This window comes from Dreissena polymorpha, chromosome 1 (genome assembly GCF_020536995.1).
Source record: "Dreissena polymorpha isolate Duluth1 chromosome 1, UMN_Dpol_1.0, whole genome shotgun sequence".
In the NCBI taxonomy this organism is placed as follows: Eukaryota; Metazoa; Mollusca; class Bivalvia; order Myida; family Dreissenidae; genus Dreissena; species Dreissena polymorpha.
Window position 1 is genome coordinate 50,735,811 of NC_068355.1, and position 27,329 is coordinate 50,763,139.

General features: G+C 36.9%; 2 protein-coding genes across 5 annotated transcripts in view; one reads left to right on the forward strand and one right to left on the reverse strand.

Moving 5' to 3' along the window:
- Positions 1 to 4,925, reverse strand: part of LOC127880258 (importin-9-like) — a 67,776-nt gene extending 62,851 nt beyond the window's left edge. For all 4 annotated transcript variants that reach the window (XR_008049489.1, XM_052427600.1, XM_052427590.1 and 1 more), the window contains exons 1-2: positions 4,757 to 4,925; positions 4,395 to 4,543 (exon numbers count right to left, since the gene is read on the reverse strand). Coding sequence is in view for 3 of the 4 variants with exons in the window: in XM_052427600.1 (XP_052283560.1) it covers positions 4,395 to 4,543; positions 4,757 to 4,886 (279 nt within the window). In the remaining variant the exon portion in view is untranslated. The remainder of the gene's footprint in view (positions 1 to 4,394; positions 4,544 to 4,756) is intronic.
- Positions 4,926 to 5,072: 147 nt separating this feature from the next.
- Positions 5,073 to 22,306, forward strand: LOC127880319 (dolichyl-diphosphooligosaccharide--protein glycosyltransferase subunit 1-like). The gene is made up of 10 exons (XM_052427696.1): positions 5,073 to 5,426; positions 14,006 to 14,073; positions 14,563 to 14,872; positions 15,067 to 15,273; positions 16,447 to 16,639; positions 16,899 to 16,998; positions 17,993 to 18,131; positions 20,279 to 20,398; positions 21,172 to 21,417; positions 21,729 to 22,306. The coding sequence occupies exons 1-10, from the start codon at positions 5,175 to 5,177 to the stop codon at positions 21,912 to 21,914; spliced, it is 1,821 nt and encodes a 606-aa protein (XP_052283656.1). The 5' UTR covers positions 5,073 to 5,174; the 3' UTR covers positions 21,915 to 22,306.
- Positions 22,307 to 27,329: the final 5,023 nt, after the last annotated feature.

Here is a 27,329-nt window from a genome sequence, read left to right on the forward strand (position 1 = left end):
AAGGTTATTAATTGGTATACTTGTTAACTATTGCTATGTAAATAATTTCAAAACAAGAAATGTGTTTGTCAGAAACACTATGTCCCCTTTTGCGCCGCTTTGATTTAGTTTTTTTACATTTGACCTTGAAGGATGACCTTGACCTTTCACCACTCAAAATGTGCAGCTCCATGAGATACACATGCATGCCAAATATCAAGTTGCTATATTCAATATAGCAAAAGTTATTGCAAAATGTTAAAGTTGGCGCAAACAGACCAACCAACCAACCAACAGACAGGGCAAAAACAATATGTCCCCCACTATAGTGGTGGGGGACATAATTAATCAAATTAAAAACTTGTATCAATTAAGGATATAAGTTAACATATCTGCACATGGCCCCTAAACTTTTTGCTAACACTAAATTTTGTAAGAAACCTCTCATGTTCTTTATATTGAAACAGAATAAAAGTGAGTCGCTATGCTGGGATATTTTCCTTCTTTATAAAGTACAGGAAAACATCACTTTCCCAATTATGAAAAAACTACAAATTTCCCAATTGCTGTAGTAAAAAAATGCCAATTAAAGGTTTCTTCAAAAAAAGAATAAATAAATTAAATGCAACATTTAGTTTGTTTCCATATGCAGCTCTAAGGCTTTAAACTAAGTAAATATAATATTGACAATATTAAGTTATACATTTTAAAGTATTTGGGAGAAAAATTTCAAATACACCAAGTTCCCAATGTGAATATGAAGACTTCATGACGCGAATTTTCCCAATTTCAGGGGTTTTCGCCCGCATTTCCCAATTGGGCTTGTACCATTTCCTTTCCCAATTGAGCAAAAAAAATGCTGCTATGGTAGTCTGTTAATTGTATTACCCTTAATCTTTTAAATGCACTTTCCACATTGTATCTGTTTAAATGATTCATATTTTTAAAATCATACAACCAGATCCAGGGCTCGGCCGTGAGGGCGACATCTTCGCCCGGGACATAATAATGTCGCCCTTAAATTACTTGAAGGAGAAGTTGACTTCGCCTTCTTTTTTTACAACATCGACGTTTTTTTCTCTCAACTTTTTCATCTAAAAATTCTCTATTTTTACATGTCATAAAGTCACCGATGACGCTTGTTATGTTATCAGTTTATTATCACAGCAAAAGATCGACTGCTGTGAAAGCTTATCCAGGCAACTAGCATACATGGGCATTCCTTCCAAACAATAACGGTTTAGATCAAAAGATCATAGCGTGTCATTTCGCCGACAGTTTGGATAGTTCTCTATTCTGCAAGCCCAATTAGTACACGCCTTGCAGGCGGAGTTAAGCGGTACATTAACATCGATAGTTACCAATGAGAACGCGCACATTGTATATACATATGCAGTAGTTTACCCGAGCGATGAAATGACGTCGTTATAGACATGTATTTACGCTCAAAAAAGTTTACAGGCGCAACACATTCCCAACAGTAAATATTAATACGATTTATTCTTGTATGTTCTACTGTTTACTTGTTTCGTGTTTCAAAACTCATAAACACTAATTATCCAGTCGATGTGCAATTTATTTTGTCAGACATTAATTCATAACCATATAAACGAAAACTAACAACCCACCCGTGCAAACTGTGGTGCTAATTTCCATAATTTTATCTACCGTATCCATACGTAAATGACTTTATTTTATATCCCGCAACCTCTTTGCGCGTGCTGTAAGTTGTTTAATGATTACGTGATAATTGATTGACCATTCGATAATTACAGGTTTTTGGCAGACGGCACAGTTAAAGAAAGTCGGAAAACTTATTAAAGAAAAACAAATTGATCAAAGGTCTATTAATTACGTAGATCCACTACTGTAAAAGTCCAGCAAGTTTTGTCAGTTTGTTAATCAACCGATAATTACGAGTAACACCCATCTTATAAAAACTGGAATCACAGTTCATTTTTATACTAACACGTCCTAATACTACACAATATGTCACCACAATAGACATTGAGAAAACACATTTCCTCGATTAGATATAAATTATCCGAGTAGAATAAAATTGCTTCGTCATGACTCATGACCTTCGACATTGCAAATGGCAGATGTATTGTAACATTAAACCCGCGTTCAATTCAAAGCTGGCGATTCAAATAACAAGTAATGGTGATTCAATAATGGAGAAAGCATTAACTGGATTTAACAAACATGTACAGTACACTCCACGCGTTTTCCCCAAAAAACGCGCTCCCTCCGCGGGGTTTTTTCTGCTAGCGAGTGTTCACGCGGCGTTGGAAGAGCGAGGTGAACTCGATAAAACGCTCGGCGTTACGCCGCGTTCGCTAATTCCCGCGGCGTGTATTACTTTAGGCTAGTCGGTAAATGCAGACACTTTCCGTTCTTAAAATTTCCAAATGAGAATAATAATTAGTAATCCGAAACACACTACAATTTTTAATTGTTAACACGACGTTTACAAATGCTTCCAATATACAGTTACACGTATATTTCCCGACAAAAGCGCGCGAAAATTATGCTGCAATGTACAAGGTCAAGGTACAATGTATACTCCTGCAAAGCGTGCGTGTATTGATTTTTTTTTATACAAACTTTGTAGCGCAGAGAACATTGAATTTTGTTGATTTCGGTTAAAAGTTTCTTTGGTATTTATTAACGAAATTATATCGCGAATAAGTTGATATTTCCTCTAAAATAATTTCAAATCGAACACGCCGAATCTTTATCGTTACGGTATTTTAGTAGAGTAATTATTTTAACACTTATTGTACTGTAAACTGAATAAAGAAGACATCTGGGCGGAACTGGATTTTAAGTGTTTGACGTTATGAAAACACGCAAAGCTTGTCTACTGACCTATTGTGTAGACTGCTGTCTGCGATGTTTTGACAAAAGGGATTAACATGTGTGAATGTCACTCTGCCGATTTGGTCCATAATTACTGGTAAACATTGTTTAGAATGTCGACGCAACAAGAAGACAACTGTGAATACTAAATGCAATTATCAACTCAATAGTTACCACCTTTTAGCAATCAATGGAATAACCTACAAACAAAGAGAAAATCAATGCATTAGCGAGCAGAGAATTAACTTTGTTCCGACAATTAAAACCATTCCTTGTGCATTCGTTGAACGTGTTTACTTGAGTAAGATATGCCTTTAGACAGGAAGCGGCTTTTCTTTGATTACATCAAACTGTCAATTCACACAGATTTGCGAGATTTGTAGGGTCCTTGGTCATTTGTATACATGTTCAGTATAGAAAATCAGCTGCTAACATGAAAACTTTGGATTAAATTATCAAAATAAAAACAATGTTGCAAACTGTGTTTATATTAATTGGTAAGTAATAGTTAAAAGACGACGTTTTGTGTGTCGTAAATCAATGAGTTTTCTATACAACAACAACTACTTCTACAACCACGTCGGGATCGATCTATCTTGGTTGTTTTTTTTAATTGTAAATATTATACTACATGTACACGTACATGTATGAACTTGTAATAAATGTAATTTTATTTGAAAATCATGAAGTCAAACAAAATTAAATTGATCGTTATCTCGTTAAACGCGGAGTTTCCCCCGCGTTGCCGAAGCCGAGGGCCGCAGCGTCGGCTTATCAGTTTTGCCGATCGTTAACCGCCGCGTCCAAAATCATGCAAACGCCGCGTATAGCGGGATTTTCTTTATCTCCCTCCAGGTCGAAACCCGCGGAGTATGGAGGGAAATTGGGGAAAACGCGTGGAGTGTACTGTACGTGTAATAAGGTTTGTTAAACCAGATAACAACAAGGAACATTTGGATTATTAAATGAAACAGGTAAGGCATTCTCAAGTGTACATATTTGGGATATGTATACAATTCGGATAAACAGTAATAGATATACTATATGTCCCATGCATTAAGATTGTGTTTTGTTAAGACTCGTTTTTACCACAATTTGGTGATTTCATGACGCGAAGAATTTCCAATGGCATTGGTACCGGACCTGTTCCCAATTGGGTGAAAAAAATCACTGACTAATTATCATGTACATTATGATGTAAATAGGGTTTGGATTGTCATTGCATTATTAAAGTACTGTTTATTTTTATGATGCACATGGAAATCATAAGTTTTATTTGTATGAATTGATATTTGTGACTTAATATGTAAGGATTTATTGAATTTGAAAATAGTATTTGTTTGTCATTGATGATGATACTAAGGCTTGGTGTAATGAGGGGTATAAAACAAGGGAAAATTTTATTAAACGCTGAACAGAAATCACTTCTCCTTCTAGTGGCCTCACTTCTCCCTAATTTCAGCTCAGGGAGAAGTCACTTCTCCCTCAAGTTTGAACCTAGGCTGAGCCCTGCAGATCCATTTAATAGGAGCTTTATAATGAATTATACATACAGACGGTGATGCTTCTGGTATGCGAAATTTGTCCGACTGCTGTGACCAATGGGCCTCAACATATTGTTTGAGAAGCACTGAAGCAAGCTGTCTGATTGCAAGAGGGCCATTCCTGTCAACTGTCAGCTGTGCAAGATGCACTCCGAATTCTGAAAGCCAAGCATCTAAGTAAATTAGTTTTATCAAATTACTAAAGAGACAAATAAATATCAATGCGCAAGGTTTAGCTAGAGGTTGTGAACAAATACACATGTTTGGTATCCATTATTTCAAAAGTCACAAGATGAAATACCATAAATGTCCGAAAAATATTATGTCCGAAATCTACTCAATATATATTTTTCTTGCAACTTTGAAACAACCTTCAGTGACTTCCAACGCTTTCACTTGTTCTTCCCCATTGATTCGGGTATTATGATCTGGCGAAAGAATAGCTGTAAGGCTTTCAATGAGCGCTTCTTTTAATGTTTGCTCCAACGTGTGGCCCGACATCTTGTCCCAAACAAAACGCGGGAAATGGTAAGCATTGGTGGTAGTTTCGAACAGATTTATAAAAAGAATTCTGTATTATAACTCTTACTTAATATACGAGTTCCAGTAATTATTATTTTATAAAGTGCAACCGAATCCTCCATATAACAAATACTTGACTATTATTCGAGTCTTAGCGCATAGCTTTGTTTGACACATTGCTTCCGGACAACAACTTCCGGGAGTAGCCGGCTAAATTTTGTTTTGTTTAACATCTGCAGAGATATCGTTTAATATCATTGTTGTACAATGGCAATCGTCAAACATCTGTCATTAGTGTTAGTAGCACTTGCATTTGTTTCTGCTGCGGTGAACAGACAGGATTCTATCAATGGCGATATAGTCGTCTCTGCTGCCGATAGGAAAGTTGACATTTCAACCCACTTAGTGAAAATCAACACGGCATATACATTAGAAAATGCTGGCAAGTCTTCGGTCGGGTATTTCCTTGTTCCAGTCGATACGGGTCTTGCAGATTCTCTCTCATTCTTTGGAGCTGCGGTAAACATCAGCTTGTTGCAGTAATTGCTAAAACTAAAAATTAGTCTTTTGACGTTTTGAATTTTATCGTGTAAGTACCTGTTATCGAACAGCACCTATTATCGGACGTTTTGTTTTGGTTCTGTATGCACATGCGCAAAAGTGCGCATGACGTCACATTGATAAACAAATGGTCGCACATGCAGTCCATGACCTACTTGCCTGCTTAGCTTGAAACAAATGCGCCGAAAACAGGTTAAAAGAATGCATTTATTGTTATTTACAACATTTTGTGTGTTTTTTGCTATTACTTTTTGAATGCATTTATCAAAACGTGCATTTACACACCAAAAAGCATATTCCCGTTTGCAATTTTGATTGCAGCAGACGCAGATTTTTTCGCCGAGTCCGGGTCACGTGATAGTCATTTGACTTTGTATATACTGGAGTAGTATTTATGAAGTGTCGGGTAATAGGTCATGTTTACATCGGCCGCCATTTTGTTTTGTCTGCTAGAGGTGACAATAATCAGGGAAACATTGTTTTGAATTCTTGAAGGTAGTTTGCTGGAAAACTTTACAGATAAATCATTCAATGATTGAACTGTTAGTAATTTGTTAAAACAAAATGTTTTTATCATTTTAAGTGTTTCAATTTTAAGGTAATTTAACGTAATTTCTTAGGTGTTCGATAACTGGTTCGTCCACCATAAACAAATTTGACAGATAGCTGGTGTTTCAAGCTAATAGTATATTGTGAACTGCAATCTAAATAAAACACAAATAAATATACATCTCACAAGACCAAATGCACAATGGTTGTGAATTGGCAAAAAAGACTGCATTACTTGAAAAGTTAAAGATTGCAAAAAAACACTTCATTATGAAAACGAAACGGCCAAATCACATAAAAACTGTATTTGTAGGGCGCAACAGCTATTTTTACAATCGTCAGTATTGTCCACTGTTGCCAGATATCAGATTGTGCTAACAGTTTAGGATGAATGAAAACAAAATGAAATGAAAACTAATGCTGAAATTTTCTTTAGCGATTTTTTTCCTTCTTTATAAAGTACCGTTAAAGGCACTTTCCAATTACGAAAAAACTATACATTTCCCAATTGCTGTCCAAAAAATTCCCAATTTAAGGTGAATTTTTTTTTTTTTTTTTTTGGAAAATGCAACATTTTGTTAGTTTCCCTATGCAGCTCTATGGTTTGAACCTAGGTAAATATAATATTGACAGCTTGAAAACACTTAGTTATCAATTTTAAAGTATTTGGGAGCATAAAATCAAATACACCAATTTCCCAATTTGAGGGTTTCATGACTCGATTTTCCCCAATTTTCAGGCTTTCACGACTCAATTTTTTCCAACTGGACCGGTACAGGTACTTTTCTCAATTGGACGGAAAAAAAAATCGCTGTAATGTATTGCTAAAATGTCAGAAAGTAGCTATGTTAGCGTTTCCAATCGCCAAAGGCGATTGAATCTTTTAGCTGGCGATTAAAGTTTAAAATGTGAATGAAAATGGCGATTGCAAAAACCCCTGATATTTCTCTATAAGTATATAATATTCCCTACTTTTAAAGAGAACTCGGTACCGATTTCCACATGTAATCGCCATAAATGTTCCAGGTGGTAATAGATAGTCCACTGATAAGAGATAACCGGATGCCCTTATCGTATATTCAAGCCACATAACACAGTCATGTATGCTGACAGATGCATCACGGGAAATTTTCGGGTAACTTTCCAGTCACCAAACTGTGATATTTAACGTCCAATTGGTTACGAGAATGTTTATGGAGGCGGAGTTATATAGCTATTATTATTTTTGATTGACGTCGGTCACAGAGTAAGCGTTTATCGCAGGTTTATCAACAATCACAGTTGTAGCATTAATACGTGATATAAAGCCGGTAAATAAAGCAGTACATTAAAGGCGGTTTCGGGCATCATCATCACACCTATTTGCCGTACTGTAAACAATAATTATGAAAAGTTAATTGCAATTGGTGAGCAGTGTAAATTTACTTACGGCGAGTAAGTTGTGAAAAAACAAAACCCGTTAATAATTTGATGCGGTAACAAATTAAATCCAGTGCATGTATATTTTATCATGTCTATTTGTAGAACTGATTTACACCGTTTTTCTACAGCCACGTGATAATAACTATTCACTATGCATTAATACCGGTATGCCACGAAGAACCCGTGTTATAAGAAAGAGCGCGAAATTATTGCTGTCGTCGGCAATGCTAAGTTCTACGCATGCAAAGCATGCTTTTTAAAAAACAGACGATGTGTAACTAAATATAGCCTAGCCGCTCAGTACATGCAGTATTTAAGACTTACAAATTTACCGGTACGTTTGAATAAATTTTATATTGCAACTATGGAAAAATATGTTAATTCAAGAACACATTGCAGTAAATGTATTTTTCAAGAATCAAGAAGCACCAGACTACGGCAAAAATTATTGGGAGAATGGGGGGGGACGCATAGGAGTTACGCAAGACCCACCCAATCAAAGACCGAGGCATATCTGAAAGTTCTAACAGTGTATACCGTTTATGCCAGTGCATGAAAATAAATATAAATGAAAAATAAAAAAACATGAAACTATTTGACAAATTAACAAATTATTTATTTAAATGTGACTTCATTGATAATTTAATACAGTCATTATTGATACCTATAGATTCATGATGATTATGTCCTTCATTGAGCAAATAAGGTTATACCGGTAATGTGGATTCATCGTAGTGCTGAAATTTGGCTACTAATTTTTTTTCCTTAGCGCCAACCTTGATTAGTATAGTTTCGTAATTGATCCATTCACTGTGTAATTGTCATGTGGCAAAATGTTGTCTTGAGTAGTCTCAGGGGGTTTTCTGCTATTTAAAAAAGGTTGTAAACCGGACCTCATCACAAAGCAAGTGGACCTGATCAAGAACCGAAATGTTTTTTTCCAATTAAAAAAAAAAAGTCTTTTAGAAAGAAGTGGCTTAGGATTACTACTACAGGGGTTCCGCTGTCGATCGCCATTGGCGCCAAATGGCGCTAAATTTTTTTAAGTGGCTCCAATTTTTTTAAAGTGGCGAATTTAAAAAAATCGGTAAAATCCTATCCGAAAATGTACTGCGAGTCGAAAAGCACGCGACCGAGCATAAGCGGCCAGCGTTTGTCAGTTGTAAATATTGATTTACGACGATGTAAGCGACCTACAGTGTAGAGTGCACTGAAATCACGGAAGCGTGAAAGTGTTACAGTCGGTGTTTTTACTGCTATTGTCAAGTTTTATGGGGGTTATTATCGGATTAACGATTCTTTTATGATAAAGAACACTCAATTATGTAACACTTAGGACAAACTGGCACAAAGATCAATGATTATAACGATATATAAGGCGGTGTTAATTTAAATTGAGATGTTTGTCGTTCAGATGTGTATCATTTTTTTCCCTTTCAGTTTATGTGCATCATATTAGCCAAATGACCAAATGTAACTGTTAAACAATTAAATTTAGATGTTTTATTTTCTGAAATGTAACTGTTTAACAATTAAATTGAGAGGCTTTATTTACTGATGTTTGAATTTTTTGCCCTTCCAGATGATGTACATTTGTGTGATTGTATGTTTAAATAAATTTTTATAAAAAATGTATGCAGCATACTGTTCCATTGATGTTAACATTATTAGATAAGTTTGGTTATATGTGATTGTTTATCATGTGCAAACCAACGTTTTTATGTATAAATAAAGCTTATTAAGACTTATGAAGTTACTTATTATTATTAATGTATTTACATACTTTTAAAAATAATAATATAGTCAATGACATTGATGTTGTAAGGTTTCTTAGACGATTGTCATAATTAATAAGGTCGGAATAACTGACAGTTTCGCGAAAAAGTGGCGACAAGTTTTTTTGGGCCAGTGGAACCCCTGACTACTATATCTCAATTTAATTTCATAAACATCTAAAAAGAAGTTATATTAGTCCAGTGCTCAACATTACTCTAAAAACCAACTTGCCCTACCGGGCAAGTACTTAGAAAATCTACTTGCCCTGAATGTAAAGCCACTTGCCCAAACATGAAATATCACATTTACTGTAAATCTCATATAATTTAATAAATATCAAAATGATACACCACAAACCTTTTTTATTGTAACTGAATAGTAATGAAAAAGATAAACACAATAGCATTTGAAAACCAATGTTTGGAATCCCAAGCCATTTACGGCGTTTCTAATAATAAGTTTGGAAATGCATGCGCACCATGTGTAGTTAGTTCTGACTTCCTCAAACAACAATCACCTAGGTAAATTCGTGCATTAGGCAAATGGTTCCTGTTTATTTGTACTATTTAACCACAGAAACACATGTTTTTCTTTGTTCTATTTTGTACTTGCCCAGGCGGACAACTAGATTATAAAATAACTTGCCCGGACCCAACTTTTACTTGCCAGGGGCAATCGGTCAACCGTTAATGTTGAGCCCTGTTAGTATAATTTATATGTTCTGATGGGTCAATTTCTGTTAATAAAAAAATACTAATTTGGTCCATTTTGGCGATAAAAAATTCCCAAATTTACTATTTCATCGATTAAAAAATAATTATTTGACAAGACTAACTTTTCTAAAATGGATGAAAAAAACCTGAGACTGTAGATACATTCATGCTTACGTTACTGATCTAAATGTGTTAAGAGTTGGCCAGTTCAATATGAAGAAACGAGATATGCGTCATTATTTTTATTTGCTGCCGATTCTTGATATTAATTCTTCCCTACACAAAAAGCCACACTCTTAAACAAATTTAAACTTAACAGATAGTTACGTAGAATAACAATGGATAAATCAATGATGTCGGATGCGTATATATATTTTGCGCCAACGTTATAATTATATTTCCCGTAAATTAACGGTGTTAACAAAATGATATATTAGCTCTTAACAGTTTAACATATTGTTTCACCGGAGGGGACTTATGGTTTGCGCTCTGTCTGTCAGTCTGTCACACATTTCTGGGTCCGGTTTAATGGAAAACTATAAAAACCGACTGTAGTCGGTTGACTGTGTGGTCGACCAATGCTCGTCGGCCGCCAACTGACCACTCGTCGCGTTCTAGGAGCAAGTTGCTGCGACTGTGGTCGCACGACGGTGTGGTGAGTCGACTGCGGTCGTGGTAGTCGCTATTTTTAAAAAAAGTACCACTTCCGCCATCAACATCAGACGGTGAAAATACACGTGCAAAATGGGAGACGAAGATTCAAGAAACTGCTGGAGGGAAAGCAAGGGCCATTGGTGACCGAGGCAAACAAGCGGAAAAAAGTGGCAGGAGATTGTTGCAGCCATAAACGCGTGTGGGGTGGCGTTGAGGACAGCAGACACATGTAAAAACAAGAGATGTGTTTGTCAAAAACACAATGCCTTCTATTGCGCTTCTTTGAAGCCATATATTTGCCCTTGAAGGATGACCTTGACCTTTTACCACTTAAAATGTGCAGCTCCATATGATGCACATGCATACCAAATATCAAGTTGCTATCCTCAATATTGCAAAAGTTGTGGGCAATGTTTAAGTTTTCGGACGGACGGACAGAGTGATGGACAGTTCAACTGCTATATGCCACGCTACCGGGGGCATAAAAAGATACGGGACATATAGAGGAATGCACTAGACTGACCACAGATGGCGTTCGAGGTACCAGCAGGAGAATCCCAGGCAGTTTGAGACGGTGCAAAGACTGCCTTGACACCTGCAGGAGACTCCCAGACAGTCTTCGAAGATGCAAGACAATCTCCAAGACCGGCGGAGCACGGTGCCAAACAGTCTCCAAGACCGGCGGGCAGATGTAGGAGACTCCTAGACAGTTTGCGAAGGTGCCAAGACCGTCTGGAGACCTGAAGAAGACTCCCAGACAGTCTGTGACGATGCAAGACAGTCTCCCAGACCGGCGAAGCACCAGCAGGAGACTCCCAGACAGTCTGCGACGATGCCATTACCTTCTGGACACCTGAAGAAGACTCCCAGACAGTCTGCGACGATGCAAGACAGTCTCCCAGACTGGCAATGCACCAGCAGGAGACTCCCAGACAGTCTGCCACGGTGCCAAAACCGTCTGGGCACCTGCAGGAGACTCCCAGACAGTCTGCAACAATATCATGACCATCTGGGCACCTGGAGGAGTATCCCAAACAGTCTGCAACGGTGCCAGACAGTTTTTTAAACCGGCGGGGCACATGCAGGAGACTCCGAGACAGTGTGCGAAGGTGCCAAGACCGTCTGGGCACATGCAGGAGACCCCCAGACAGTATGTGACGTTGCCAGACAGTCTTTTAGACCGGAGGGGCACCTGTAGGAGACTCTCAGACAGTCTGCAACGGTGTCAAGACCGTAAGAACACATGCAGAAGATTCCCATACTGTCTGCAATGGTGCCAGACAGCCTCCCAGACCGGCTGGCCACATGCAAGGGACTCACATACATTCTGCGATGTGCCAAGACCGTCTGGGCAACTTCAGGAGACTCACAGACAGTCTGTAACAGTGCCAGACAGTCTGTCACTCAGTCAGGGAATCTCCTGCAGGTGCCCAAACGTTCTTGGCATCTTCGGAGGCTATCTGGGAGTGTCCTACAGTTGCCTGCCGGTCTGAGAGATTGTTTCGTGCCATCGCAGACTGTCTACGAATCTCCTGCAGGTGACCCGCCGGTCTTATAGACACTCTGGTACCTTCTGGGAGTCTCCTGCAGGTGCCTCGCCGGTCCTTAAGACTCTCTGGCACCGTCGCAGACTGTCTCGGTGTCTTATGCAGGTGCCCATACGGTCTTGGTAGCGTTGCAGACTGTCTTGGAGTCTCCTGCAGGGGCCCAGCTGGTCTGGGAGACCTTCTGAAACCGTCGCAGACTGCCCAGACGATCTTGGTACCGCCGCAGAGTGTCTGTGAGTCTCATGGCACGGGTTTTGGGTGCTGAAAAAGCGATGAGCTGTCATGGTGTGAGGGGTGGACTGCAGTCGTTCTACGATTTGTCGAACAACGTGCGGCCGACTGATGATCGTCGCTCTCCATTAAACTCCGTTATTGTTGCACAACGAATATTCGCTGGTACAACCATAGTCGCCCGACCATGGTTGCTCTCATTAAACCGGACCCTGGATCCTGCGATAACTTTTAAGGTTCTTAATATTTTTCATGAAACTTGAAACATGGATAGATGGCAATATGGACATTATGCACATCATTTTATTTCGTTCGTATGTCAAAAATTCTGGTTGCTATGGGCGTATTGCAACAAACAGACTAGAAATACTGCTGAAAATGGTGGTTTTCGGGATCCTGCGATAACTTTTAAAGTTCTTAATATTTTTTTCATGAAACTTGAAACATGGATAGATGGCAATATGGACATTATACATGTCATTTCATTTTGTTCCTACGTCAAAAATTCTGATTGCTATGCAGCGCCCTCACACTACTTTGGAGTAGGGGTCCGATGCCCTTAGGAGAGGGAATTTTCGCAGCGTTTCCCATTTTGGAGGATTTTTAACCAGGTTTTCCGAAGGAAAAAACTGGTTATTAGATTGGCGAATGCGGGCGGGCTGGCTGGCGGGCTGGCGGAATAAGCTTGTCCGGGCCATAACTATGTCGTTCATTGTCAGATTTTAAAATCATTTGGCACATTTGTTCACCATCATTGGACGGTGTGTCGCGCGAAATAATTACGTCGATATCTCCAAGGTCAAGGTCACACTTTTGAGTTCAAAGGTCAAAAATGGCCATAAATGAGCTTGTCCGAGCCATAACTATGTCGTTCATCGTCAGATTTTAAAATCATTTGGCACATTTGTTCACCATCATTGGACGGTGTGTCGCGCGAAATAATTACGTCGTTATCTCCAAGGTCAAGGTCACACTTTTAGTTCAAAGGTCAAAAATGGCCATAAATGAGCTTGTCCTGGCCATAACTATGTCATTCATTGTGAGATTTTAAAATCATTTGGCACATTTGTTCACCATCATGGGACGGTGTGTCCCACGAAAGAATCACGTCAATATCTTCAATGTCAAGGTCGCCACGACTAAAAATAGATTTAAAAAAAAAAAAATACAAAGGGGGTTAATTTTTTTTGGTCATTTCAAAAGTTCAGTTTGAGTTTTCTCCCTTTATCAGATTTTTTTTTCACAATGAAAACCTGGTTTTGTGACAATTTTGTCCCTTGTTTTTACTTACTCTCTCATTATTACATTTGTACATGTTTGCACTATATTGATAATTCATTGCATTTTTCATAATTTAGTATGTTTGCAAAGATTAAAATGAAATAGAATTGAGAAATAATAATCACGAGACACATCGTTCTATTAAAAAAATAAAAAATAAAATTAGGGGGAATTTTTTTCCCCAAAAGGGGAAAAAAGTATACTTTTCAGGTGGGGGAAATTCGGCTTCAGATTTAATAGATTGAGCGCCCTGCTATGGCAACAAATAAAAAAAAATCTGAAATAGTTGACAATGGTGGAGCCAGTAGGGGACTTATATTGCTTGGCAATAGTCTTTTTAAATATGTGATTTTTTTCATTGCAGCTAAAAGCAAGTGGGGATGAAAAAGGCCCAGCTCTGACAGTTTCACAGACTACTGTATCTGGTCATAGGTATAGACTTGTTTTCAGTTCTTAATTTTAAGTACTTACCAGTATTTTAATTGATTGCCTCTTTATTGTATTGAGTTTCAAATTGTAATGTCACACAATTTCAGCGCTTTTCTCACATTTTGGGATTGTGACCTATGCCCATAAATTGGGAATTTTAGCGTCCATGTTATTTTGAATTATCATTGATAAAATATACATAAAACAGAAAATAGTAAAATATAAAGATATTATTTAAATGAATATTATAACTTCAATCTCTGTATTTTCTAAACGCATCAGCTTTATTTCCCAACATCAGAAAGTAAAACTATCATATTGGAATTTTGGTACTGGATTTTGATGAAAAAAGTTTTTTGTCAGTTGGAATATGATCAAATAATTGCCATAAAATCATCCCAAAAGAGCCTTGATTTTCACAAATAAAAATGCAAAATTATTAGTATGAAAAGTCAAAGAATTCCTTCTCAGAATTGTTTCTATCATTTTCAGTGATAAGCAGTTCTGGAGAGTAAACCTGCCATCAGCCGTAGAGAGTGGCAAGACTGTGGATGTGAATGTGGAGACGGTGTTTAGCCATGCACTGACCCCATTCCCAAGGCAAATTACTCAGGCTGAGAAGCAGTATGTGGTTTTCAATGGGAACCTGCATGTCTTCTCACCATACAAAGTGAAAACACAGAAAACCACAGTCACTACTGCATCCAACACTATTGAATCCTTCACAAAAACCAAGCCAAATACTCAGACTGAGAACACCATAACATATGGACCATTTGAGAACAAGGAACCTTTTTCAGAGGTTGGTTCTTAATTTTTGTAGCCAAAACAGGGATTCGAAATAAGAACAGTGTGATTCCTTTACAAAAAATATGTAAAATGGATAATACAATCACAAACAATTGTGAAGCAGTTTGTGAAAATTGCATATGAAATATGACCAACCATTTGTATCAGGATTTAGTATATAAATAAAAGCATCTACCTTTTCTGTAGGCTGAGCTGCGTGTGCATTCTGAGAACAACACCCCCTTTCTGACGATCACCAGCATGGAGCGTGTGATTGAGGTCTCCCATTGGGGCAATATTGCAGTAGAGGAGCACATTGAGGTCAGACACACGGGCGCAGAACTCAAGGGACCCTTCTCCAGATATGACTACCAGAGATCTGCCGACCATGGGGCCTCTGTGAAATCCTTTAAGGTACCTGTTGTATGAAAATTCATTATCACAAATGGGATTTCTTTGATCCATGTTCGCAACGTTTGTGGTCTCAAATGTCTATCAAATACTTGCTACAAATGCTCAATTATATTACACTCAAACTGGGTTTGATAAATATAGCGGGAACATAAACAAACTCCTCAACCTTTTCAGTTTTTGCCAAAATTAGTAGATTTTTTTTTTACATTGGGAAGCGAATTTTAAGTCATTATAGCGTTAAAATGTATACCTTTTCAGCAGGGGATTCATGACAAATTTAGGCTCCAAATAAGCCCAAAGTGCAGGCTTCCTGAAAAGGCTGGTCCGCCGGTCTTGTCCGGCAAAATTCTTTATGGTCCGGCGAAATTTCTAATATCGCCACTCCTTGTGACAGGTCAAAAAAATTGTGACTAAGTACTGAAAAGTCTAATACTTGCCAAAAGAACGAAAACATCCCATTAGAATCCCTCTTTTTGTGAATTTCGAGTCAATCAATTTGTTTTGTGACGTATGTTGAAACGATCCAATACGGTGCAAGTCTTCTAATCAATGTGTAGTCATGTTATGTTATTTTGTTTTGAGTCTGACTATAATTTAAAGCTGTTGTCCATCATACACTCTAATCACAAGAACACGCAAACGTTTTGTTTTACTTTATCAGTGTACTTGTACACAGGCTGCACATTGCAACATTGCAATAAATATGAGTTAAACGTTAACTTTATTCTTCAATTATAAACTCACTCTGTTCTGTCAGGTGAAATTTTGTCCGGACAAGCAAACTTTTCCATCAGCCTGTCCGGTTGACAGGCACTTTTTGGGACTTTTCAGGAAGCCTGAAAGTGTTTATCTCTTTATGGAATATAACTATTTGGTTTATAACTTAACATCCTTAATTTAACAGCACAGTTTTAAAAAGTCCAACACAATTTTTGAACATTCTAATTTACACTTTCATAACTTCACTATGTCCATTTGTGCTTCAAACTACTTTTTTGAATATATTAAGAGCTTATTGAAATCAGCAGTTTGGCCTAGTGAAGAATTATATCAAATTTGTTTTACAGCCCTTTTTAAACACTCCAGCATAAAAAGCTTGACACAAGATTTAAGAATACAGGCCTCTAAGGCTTGGTTTGTCTAATTTTGACAAATGGCCCATGATTGTTTCAGACTGTTCTACCAGCAGCAGCCCGTGATGTGTACTACAGAGATGAGATCGGTAACATCTCTACCAGTGCCATGCGGGAGCTCGATGACATGGTAGAGTTGGAATTGAGACCAAGATTCCCTCTGTTTGGAGGCTGGAAGACCAAGTACACCATTGGTTATAACGTGCCAAGCTATCAGTACCTCTTTAATGAAGGTACATTAAATATAAAAGCTCATATTCTTAGCCCCAAATTGTGTATTATATTTATGTAAGCTAATTTTTAAAGTCTGAAAAAATAAATCTACCATAAAAAATTGTCATGTAAATTTGGTTGAAAATGTACTGTATTCCATAAATTGTCTGTGTAAAATCACTATTGTACACGTTATTTATCAAGTTTAATTGGCAAAACTTTATAAATAAAAAAGTTCATTATTTCAACAATGGTTTAAGACCTTATGTTATGTCCTAGGTGACCAGTATGCTCTGAAGATGAGGTTTGTAGACCATGTGTTTGATGACCTTGTCATCGACCAGATCACCTTCAAGGTCATCCTGCCAGAGGGATCCAGGTAAGGCATACTTACAGGTTTATTTTCAGGGGTTTTTCAGCACTGTCTGCGCCTCCGGAAAACGGAGGCATTCTCAAAGGAAAAGGGCCCGATCCCAAACCGAAATTATAAAAAAAAATCCCAATTTCCAAAAAAAATAAAAATATTCTTTTTTTTTTTAGAAAGAAGTGTCTTATGACTTATGAATATTAGATTATTATTAAGGTGGTGTGCTCACCATTACCACACAAAACAAACTTACTCATCTGATGCTTACACTTTGTACCTGCATTGAAGGTCTAGACCTGAATGACAAAACATTGGAGAAGATGTGCGATGCTTTCAAAAACAGAAAGCAGAGAAAAATTATGCTGTTTCTTGTGTGACTAACCGGTGTTTGTGTTGGTAAAAAATATACGCTATAAGTTTGACTGTACATGTCTTATCTCAGAGTGTAACTGAAACTGAAAGACAAAATTGCAGTACTTGAATAAATGTTGAACATGGCCAATATTGCATGTGTTTATATAAAAAAAGACAAAATAACAAATAAAAACAAATTGATTTGTTAAACCACTGACTTATTTAAGCATGATAAATTCTCAATGTTTTCCCAAAATGAGCCATTTCATCGGAGCAAAAATTCCCAAAATAGACAATTTTGTCGATAAAAAATTCCCAATTTGGTCAGACACCTTTTCCCAAATAGGCAGAAAAAAATCTGATTTTGCGATGGTTGTCAATGTTCCTGAATGCAGGGCAATCCCAGTATAGGGAATAGTTTTATGAACAATTTTTTCAGTGTAAGTTGTCTGTTAACCATGTTCTTTCCAAACATCTGTGAAGCCTATAAAAATGGCAATAGACTTTTTACATTCAAAATTCATTTACATGTAGTTCAATGTATATGCTTAGGACATTTATAGGTGTATAATTATGGTTTTAACTGTAAGATCAAAATGGTATAAAAACTGTTTAAGGTGTATGTCTTTAAAAGTTCAAACTTCTTTTTAAGTGGTATGGAGCTGAAGACGCCATTCCAAGTGCAGAAAGGTGAGAATGGGTTACACTACACCTACTTGGACACTGTTGGGCGACCTGTGATTGTGGCATACAAGAACAACCTCGTTGACCAGCACATTCAAGACTTTGAGGTAAAAATGTTGTGAAACAGTCACTTGATGGGTCGTTGAAGTGAATAAATATTGAACTAAAGTAAAAATAAATTGAATCAGGCTGGCTTGCTCAGTTGTTTGAGCGCTTAGCATCTAATCTGAGGATCGCGATATCGATTCCTGGCCAGTACACATTAATGGCCTGGGGTTCGGCAATGAAATACTTGTTTCCCCTACCTTTGATTTATTTATAGCAGTTTTCACTTACTGTCAGGAGTATGTGCTCTTAGCACTGGTAAACAAGCTAACCCAGGAAAAGTGTTTGAGGGTAAAATGACAAACTACTGTGATATGATTGAAATGTAGTAGAAACCCATCTAAACAAACAACAGGGGTTCTGAAATATGCTGTCCGAGTCGTCAATTTCCCCTTCCGGACAAGCAGTTTTTGAAAGCTGACTTGTCCGGGGACAAGTAAAAATTCCTTGGTAATTTTTTTTCGAGGACGAAACTACTCTATTTTCCGAAAATCAAAAACGAAAGTTTATATAAATAGCTTATGATTAATCTGCGGACTGGCACACTTTTTCAACTGGAGGTAGGTTATTTTCCGATAATAATTATTTAATGTAGAAAACCAGTCCACGAGTATATATAGCAACAGCCAATCACGCATAAGAAAACAATTTTAATAGAGAAACCAGCACACATGTGTATAGCAACAGCCAATCGCGCATAAGATAACACTTTTCGTACATTGCAAATGGCCGAATACATGTTCTAACGACCTGCATTCTATTTTTGCTAATCAGACCAATGATAAAATCAGTTCGGCGTCGAAAAAGAAGAGAAAAGCCAAGTATGAATATGATAAACATACGACGCCAAGTGGAAACGAGACTTTGTTGAGTCTTGGCTAATTGATTTTCCTTGGCTTAAAAACGTTGCCGATGTGTGTAAATGTAAACTTTGTAAGGAGTTTCCTTTATTAGCGGATAATTATCTACTTATGATTATTGGAGATTATTTTATTTCAAGTGAATTGTCTAGTCATGATGAGATTATTAAATATCCGAGATGGTATCATGTGTGACTTAAACGTGATCTTATTATATGCACATCTTGCTTGTATTTTTGTTCATGTGAATTTTCTAGTTAACTATGTTTATAATTTAAAATAGAAGTTAACAAAAGTGTATGCTTGTATTATTTGCTGAATAAGTAATGACCTTTTCCTTGATCTATCTTAAAAGTACGGACAAGTACTTCTTTGGTACGGACAAGTGAATTTGTAAGTCCAACTTGTCCGTGGACAAGTGAATCTTAAAATATTTCAGAACCCCTGAACAAAATATATTTTTGCGTTCAAAGCATTGGAAGAATTATCAATAAGTTTGTCAAAGAAAGTCTTAAAGTTTTGTTCATATAGTCAAATATAACTTGTAGCTCATCGAATGTATTAACATACGAAATGTTAAGTGAAGGAAGAAAACTTTTAACATAATGTTTATGCTGTTTTGTTTCAAGAATCCAATTTTATTATTGTTATTTTAGTTATTAGAATTACAGTTAAGCATTTTCTTGGTGAAAGCACGAATTTGTGTAATGTTTTACTGGCTTATTATCTTATCGTAGGGTGGCCTATAGCAGTTGAACTGTCCGTTAGTGTGTCAGTCAGTCTGTCCGTCCGTCCGTCCAAAAACTTTAGCATTGGCCATAACTTTTGTAATATTGAAGATAGCAACTTGATATTTGGCATGCATGTGTATCTCATGAAGCTGCACATTTTAAGTGTTGAAAGGTCAAGGTCATCCTTCAAGGTCAAAAGTCAAAAAACAAAATCCAAGGGAAGTAACAAGCTTTAAAGGGAGATAATTTCTATTTTATATCATTTGGCAGGTACAGATCATTTTCACAAAAAAAGTAATATTTTTTAAAAGGATATAATCTGGAACAAATTTTAAGGTTAATGCCATCCTTCACGGTCAAAAGTAAAAAAAATACAATCCAAGGGAAGTAATAAGCTATAAAAGGGAGATAATTTCTAAACCTGCCAAATGATATATTGAAATTTTATTTAAAAGCGGCACAATAGGGGGCATTGTGTTTCTGACAAACACATCTCTTGTTCCCACTATATATAAAAGCATCCTATTCACGTCCATACATTTGTTCCGTATGTTTCAGCTTCACTACACGTTCCAGAAGTGGCGACTCCTGCAGGAACCCCTGCTCGTGGTCGGGGCCTTCTACCTGCTTTTCCTGGTCGTCATTGTCTATGTCAGGCTCGACTTCTCCATCACCAAGGTAAAGACTTCCAGGCCACATTTTGCAACTCTGCTTTTATAAAAATTAGTAGAATATTAAGTTCAGGGTTGGTTCTACTCCATTTTGAAATGTTTTAAAAGCAATTCAAAGAGGCTATTTATTCATTTAATATATTTCATGGTACAATAATTTTCATTAAAATATAAATGTTATTCTTGAAATTAAATTTAAATTACGAGTTTGTTGGGCCATCATATTACTTCTACTGTTTGCTTGTTTTCCTTCTTTTGATTCAAGTTGTGTGTGGCAGTTGTGAATTACTGACATTAGAATATAAAGTTAGCTTTGTTAAACAAGCTTTGCTAGGAACTCTTGCTAAAAAGGCAAAGTCCACCATTCTTCTTTTGTCGAGGCTTTTTATGGTGCATCATTTCTAGAAAAAAAATGGGCCTTGTTCTGGAAAAACTTGGTTTAATTCATGTGCATAATATGCCGTCCCAGATTAGCCCACGAAGTGTGAACAGGCTAATCTGCTTACCGGTAGACGGGATTTTTTGTTTGGAACTGACATCATTTAAACAAAAACAAAATCATAAGAGCGGACAGCATTGTCCCTTGTCCCTAATCAGCTTGTGCAAACTGCGCAGGCTAATCTGGGATGACATTTTACACACTTGCATTAAACCCAGTTTTTCTAGAACACTGCTCAAATACAACAGCTTATCTCTACATATTGTTGCTACTTTCTGTTATTAGAAGTGCATAATTTAACAGCATATCCTTACAAACTGTTGCCCCTTTCTGACCTTCAGGATGAGGCTAAGGAGAGCAAGATGCGCGTGGCCAGCCTACTGGACGAGGTGCAGAGCGCACAGGACCGGCGCAGCGCCCTTTACCAGAGTTACGACGACGCCGTTGACAAGTACAAGTCAAGCAAGGATCAGGCCACGTTTGTGAGCACCAGGAAGAAAATAGACGCAGACTATAAACAGTTGACCACCCAGTTACAGGGCCTGCAGACCCAGCTGAAGAATGAAGGCTCCGACCTGGCTGAAAAGGTAAGTGTTGGGGCACTTCTCAGAGTGTAGGTTCTGATACATGCCTTGCAGTCAACATATCTATGAGTATTTGTATGCAGAATTATAAATTTTCTACTCATTTATTGAAAGTAATGCTAATTTGTCATTCTGAATAATTGTCTCTTACAAATACACATGGTCAATTTAAAATAATGAATCCTAACCACAACTCATTTGTGCACTCTTTGGTCATATAGTGAATGACCTGTTTGTCAATGACAGGTTAAGCAGATTTTAGCATTATAATTTTTTACAAAGAAATTTACAAATGTCTCGTATTCTACCCCCAGGTGGCAGAGTTGAACCGGCAGGACCAGCAGTACAAGGAGCAGCTAGGGGCCCAGGTGACCCTTGCTGAGAAGCTGGTGGCAGGCAAACTCAACAAGGCACAGTATGTGGACTCCGACAAGGCTATAGAGGACAAACGTAGTGAAATCTACAAGAAAATGGAGGACATCTCCTCCAGTCTTAACTGATTCTATGGCCGTGAAGTTATCTAGGGCACTTGGCTTGGTTTGATTTTATTATCTTACTACCAAGACAGGTTTTTAAGTGATCGATACTTATTGTTAAATCTTGCCAAATGATCATGGAGGATTTTTTTTAGATCCAAGCTCAATGAAAGACATATAAAGATTTTCTTTCAGAAATTATGTGTTCTAGAAAACTTCACTGCTAAATAAAACTCCCATTAGGTTTATCAAATTGCATACCAAAATGTGTGTATGTTTCATATTGTGCTGAGTTTTGATGTTTGTGTACAATTTCAAATAAACTTTTGGTCGATTTGGATGTGAATATAACGAATGTAACAAATGGACATTAGCAATTTAATATTAAGTATTTAATAAAAGTATTTTATTTGTCATTACATTAGTTGTTATTTTAAAAAGGCATCTTAAAGCACGGTTGTTCTTTGCTTTAAAGTAGTTGCATCTCAATTTCTTTGCTTTGTCATACCTTACTGAACCAACTTTTTACATCTTGGGGAAGTTCTTCAGGGACTGGAGGTGTGTAGCAATCACGTTATTGTTACAGAAACACTTTCATTTTGAGTTCGTCTTATTAGCATCTTCAATCAGATAATCATGAAGAAAATTGGAATAACAATTCGAATAAAACACAAACATAAAGTGAAACAAAATAATATTGTTTATCATCAAACTGACTATCTAGTGTTTATGAAAGTGTTAAATAATTTATGGAGTTTATTGCTTAATTATAGTGTTCAAAACCCATCACATGACCCTCAAAACGAAGTGATCAGTGTATAAAGATACAACTTTTCATGAAAAGCATGGACCTTGAAACTCTAGTAAGTAAACAAAGCCACTGTTTATAAACAAGTATGTATACTTGGGATGATAGTGTGTGTATTTAAAAGACTTGTACAAAATCATAATTCTTTCTTCTTGAGGTTTATCGAAGATCCTTAAAAAAAGTTCAATACCACAATTTTACTAGACATTAAATGTCAGTTTGTTTTTAAGATATTTTATGAAATGGGACGCGATTACTATTTACAAACTTGTTTTTTAACAAATCTCAAAGATCATGTGACTATTACAAAAAAGGGACCAAAGTATGTAAGAGCTGATCATAAAACCTAATGAACACTTTCACCTTTACGATTTACTCTTTGTACGTCCGCCAGGCATGCAGCTGTCAAATAACTCGAACATTTTAAGTATTGAAACATAAGTAGTGATTACAGAATCTTTCATGACCATTTATATTATCGAGGGTTCAAACTTCGCTTGACCGTTACTAAAATATACGAGGACACCTTAAAAATTGCAATAACATGTGAGATTCATAACCCAATACATTACAACTGTATATTGTGCATTTCTATCGCATTTCTTCTAAATGTCTCGATGTTATAAAAATAGATATAACGTAATACTTTAAAAAAACATACATAGCAAGAAATATATGAAACAAGATGTGGTTTCTCTGACGCAATGTTTATTTTCTGGTAGAACATTTAAAGCTGCTTCGTGTCAAAAGAGAAACTTGGCTTGTTTTAAAGATCATGTACATCGAACGACGAAGAGAATCTGGAAGCGTGGTGCCAAGCCTATCATGTTTATTAGTCCCCTACCGGTGAAACGGGAGAGGGACTTAAAGGGGCCTTTTCACAGATTTTGGCATTTTTTAACTTATTCATTAAATGCTTTATATTGATAAATGTAAACATTGGATCGTAAAGGCTCCAGTAAAAAATCAAGAATAAAATTAAAAAAAGGAAAAGAACATTGCCCGGAGCAGGTTTTGAACCAGTGACCCCTGAAGTCCTGCCAGAGTCCTGAAGTACAAACGCTTTAGCCTATTGAGCTATTCCGCCGAGTACACATACTTGACGTATTTTATACCTTATATAAGCAATCTTCGTAGTTTCACAAAATTTAACGACAAAAACAGAACTCTCCAAATTATTCAATCGTTTCGCGTTGCAACGCTTTATAATTTTTAGGTTTTAAAATTGTCAAAAGATGCATATAATGGCTATATTAGACCATGGTAAATGTTCAGTATTACTGTTTCCTCACAAATATCATAACTAAAACGAAAATTTGCGAATCTGAAACAACTTTTTTCAATTTTGTCAATTTACCAAAGCGTGAAAATATCCCTTTAAGGTTTGCGCTCTGTCTGTCAGTCCAGCAGTCACACTTTTCTGGATCCTGCGATAACTGGAGTTCTTCATATTTTTTTCATGAAACATGGACAGATGGCAATATGGAGATTATGCACGTCATTTCATTTTGTTCCTCCGTCAAGAATTCTGGTTGCTATTGCAACAAATAGACTATGAATATTGCTGAAAATGGTTGATCCTGCGATAACTTTTAACAGTTCTTCATATTTTTCACGAAACTTGAAACATGGATAGATTGCAATATGGAGATAATGCACGTCATTTCATTTTGTTCCTACGTCAAGAATTCTGGTTGCTATTGCAACAAATAAACTTCAAATATTGCTGAAAATGGTGGATCCTGTTGGTAGATGACTTATTGCAACTGATATATTATTTCACAAAATACTATCTTTAACTTTTAAAATTTATCTATTCTGCTCTTACATATCGAGAAAAACAGCGATGTGACAGACTTTCTTCAAATAAGAATCAACCGACTCCCGAGATTTCACGGTTAAATGACGTTATTTCTATTTTTAGTAACATACCATGTGCTCAAGTGTTTTCAAATTCAGAATGACATTTCCTGGTATTTTAGATTATTCTAGCTTGTTTTGTAAACAAATTGTAGTGTAAATACAAACTCAATGTAAATATTATTTAAAACTACCTGATTCACACTGAAATCAGTCTTATAATCAACCACACGTAAGTTGTAAATCTCAAATAATAGATTTCAGAAAACGTAATTAATATTTACAATTTCAGCAAAAAAATGTCAAGGTCGATCCGAAAGTACCTGTATCCAAATGAAAACTCGTCACGTGACAAAGCGACAATGGCGTCAAAATTGTGAATTTCAGACTGATGAGTTATTTTCATCTATTCTAAGATGCATTTGAAACATTTGAACCTTAAAATATTCCCCGATGCAGGTCATTTGTATTCATTCACCAATATACGCAGAAATGTATCAAAGAAAATGAGCTTTTTTTACTTATAGCGTGACATAAATATGTCAAGACTCTGGTTGACTTTCGATACGGGGTTGGCTTCAGGGTATTTTGACTTTTTCAGTTTAATACAGGAATGTCTGCGACTAAGAAGAGGGCCACTGGATAAGGGTTGTTGATGGCAAAACAGGTAATAATATTAATTTATTATCATGTACACAAGCAAATAAGCATATTTATGATGCTTAAGGTGTGAAAAACTGTCATTATCAGGTGTGTGGTCACTCAAACCCTTGCCGTCGTGTAATTCCCCGAGCAGTTTGTATCGATAGTTCGCATCCTGACACGTCATGCTCGTTCTTTGTTGGCAGCTGAAGTTGGCACTTTACAGGTTTATCCTTGTTCCTGAGCATGGATGTAGTGCAGCTGAGTTGATTTGCTACTTGTAAACCCTTCAATTAGCTTGTTTTTGGTATTGTTTTCTCACAATATGCTTACAGTCATGGTTCCGACTTAAAAGGGTGTCGCTCCCGACTTAAACTTAGGATTGTTGTAGCATGTGTCCCCTTCATCATTTACATTAGAGAGATCTTTTTGACAAAATTTGGCACTTTCAGCAACTTGTTTTGTTTTTTATTTGGTACATGCTTCTCTCATTCAGTGATTTAAGGGCATTATTGACCTTATTCGCTTGTCTTTGCATAGAAAGGTGACATGGATCAATGATATTTGTTGTGTTGAGAATTCTGCAGGAAGCTGTGTCCCCAAAAGAAGTACTAGAAACCCCTTTCAGGATGCCTGCATTGATCTGAACTGCCTTTCTACCCATGTTACGTCATGGAACCAGTGGTTTTCCCTGGCCGCTTTAGCGTGGCGAATCGCCATGCCCTTGTTTTGTTTCGCCAGGCTGCCCCTTTCAAAGTCAATTATCGCCACGCTGCCCTTTTCAAAGGCAGCCGCATTGCCCTTTCATGACATAAGCATATATGAACTGTACGCTGAAGTTTCTATAGCTAACTTTTTGAATAACTGACTACCGGAAGCGGTGGAAGTTTTAGTACTGGCTCTGTGAGATATTTCTTTGATGTATACAAGTTTGTTCAGGTAAGAGTTGAGTACGATAATTACTATTTGTTAATGTGTCATGTATGGAGAATAGATTAATAAGTATTTTATGGTTTATGGCAGCAAATTTAGCGTAAATAAATCTTACATCTTTCTACATCGTGTGTGTGATGTGTTTTGATTTTGAAGTTATTTCCCTTTACTTATTTTTCTTTCGTTGTTCATAAATTCATACGGTTATGTCTTGTACGAACCATTCGAGAAGTTTTGATTGAATTCAAAAGATCCTTCACACATAGATAAAGGCTGCACACTACACTTTTTAGCCACCAATGCGAATTGGCCCCGGTCAAATTTCTAAAGAAAGAACATTGCTTAAGTAAGCACCATTTTGAGTGTCTAAATAATAATGAATGTCAGGTTTGAGTTGTGGTGATTTTTCTTGGATGTTTGTAAGTTACCAAAACATTGGCATTGTAACTATAGCTGCATACAGGAAGTAGAATTAATGCAATTCGAAAACAGGTGTAATGCTGGCTCCAGTCAGTATTTCTGTTGGAAAATTGAAAGGGCGTACGGACATTGAACTATTACAAAAAATCTAATCCTTTGACTCCCAATTTTCTCCATTGCTGTTTAGTACTTGGTAAGTTACCAATGTAAAAACATGGTTTTCAGGCACCTTGCTTCTGCAGGAAAGTGGCAGTTTGTTGTTGAAACTGGCTTAAAAGGCTCGGAAACACACAGAATTCTGATGTTTTGATTTGAAATAATCAATACTAAAACATTTTGCCCCAACTCATTTGATTTGAATGTTACTGATTTTTCAGAAGGCACAGCCTCAACCATTCTGGAAATGTGCTTGGTTTATTTTCAGATTTGCGAGGTGACCAGTTTTCAGACATTGGTTCGCTCCTGCTTGTGAACGAGATTGGCCGAGACTAAAAAAACTGTAGTGTGCCACCAAATGTGTTTGGGAGGAAGTGCAGAGAAAAGAAACGTAACTCTTTTAATTCAATTTTGTACAGAGTTATCGCCACTGGTTATTTATCGATCACCAGCGACGTTTCGGAGTAGTGCTAAATGCAAGAACGATAGCTATATCCTGTGTTTTCTTACGCAGAGAAATTTTAGATAGTGTTCTTTTATTGTGCAGGCCATAGCCCAAAAAGCATTGAACGGATTCAAATTCTAATTCATATAAGGTTATATGACTTAGATGAAGCATG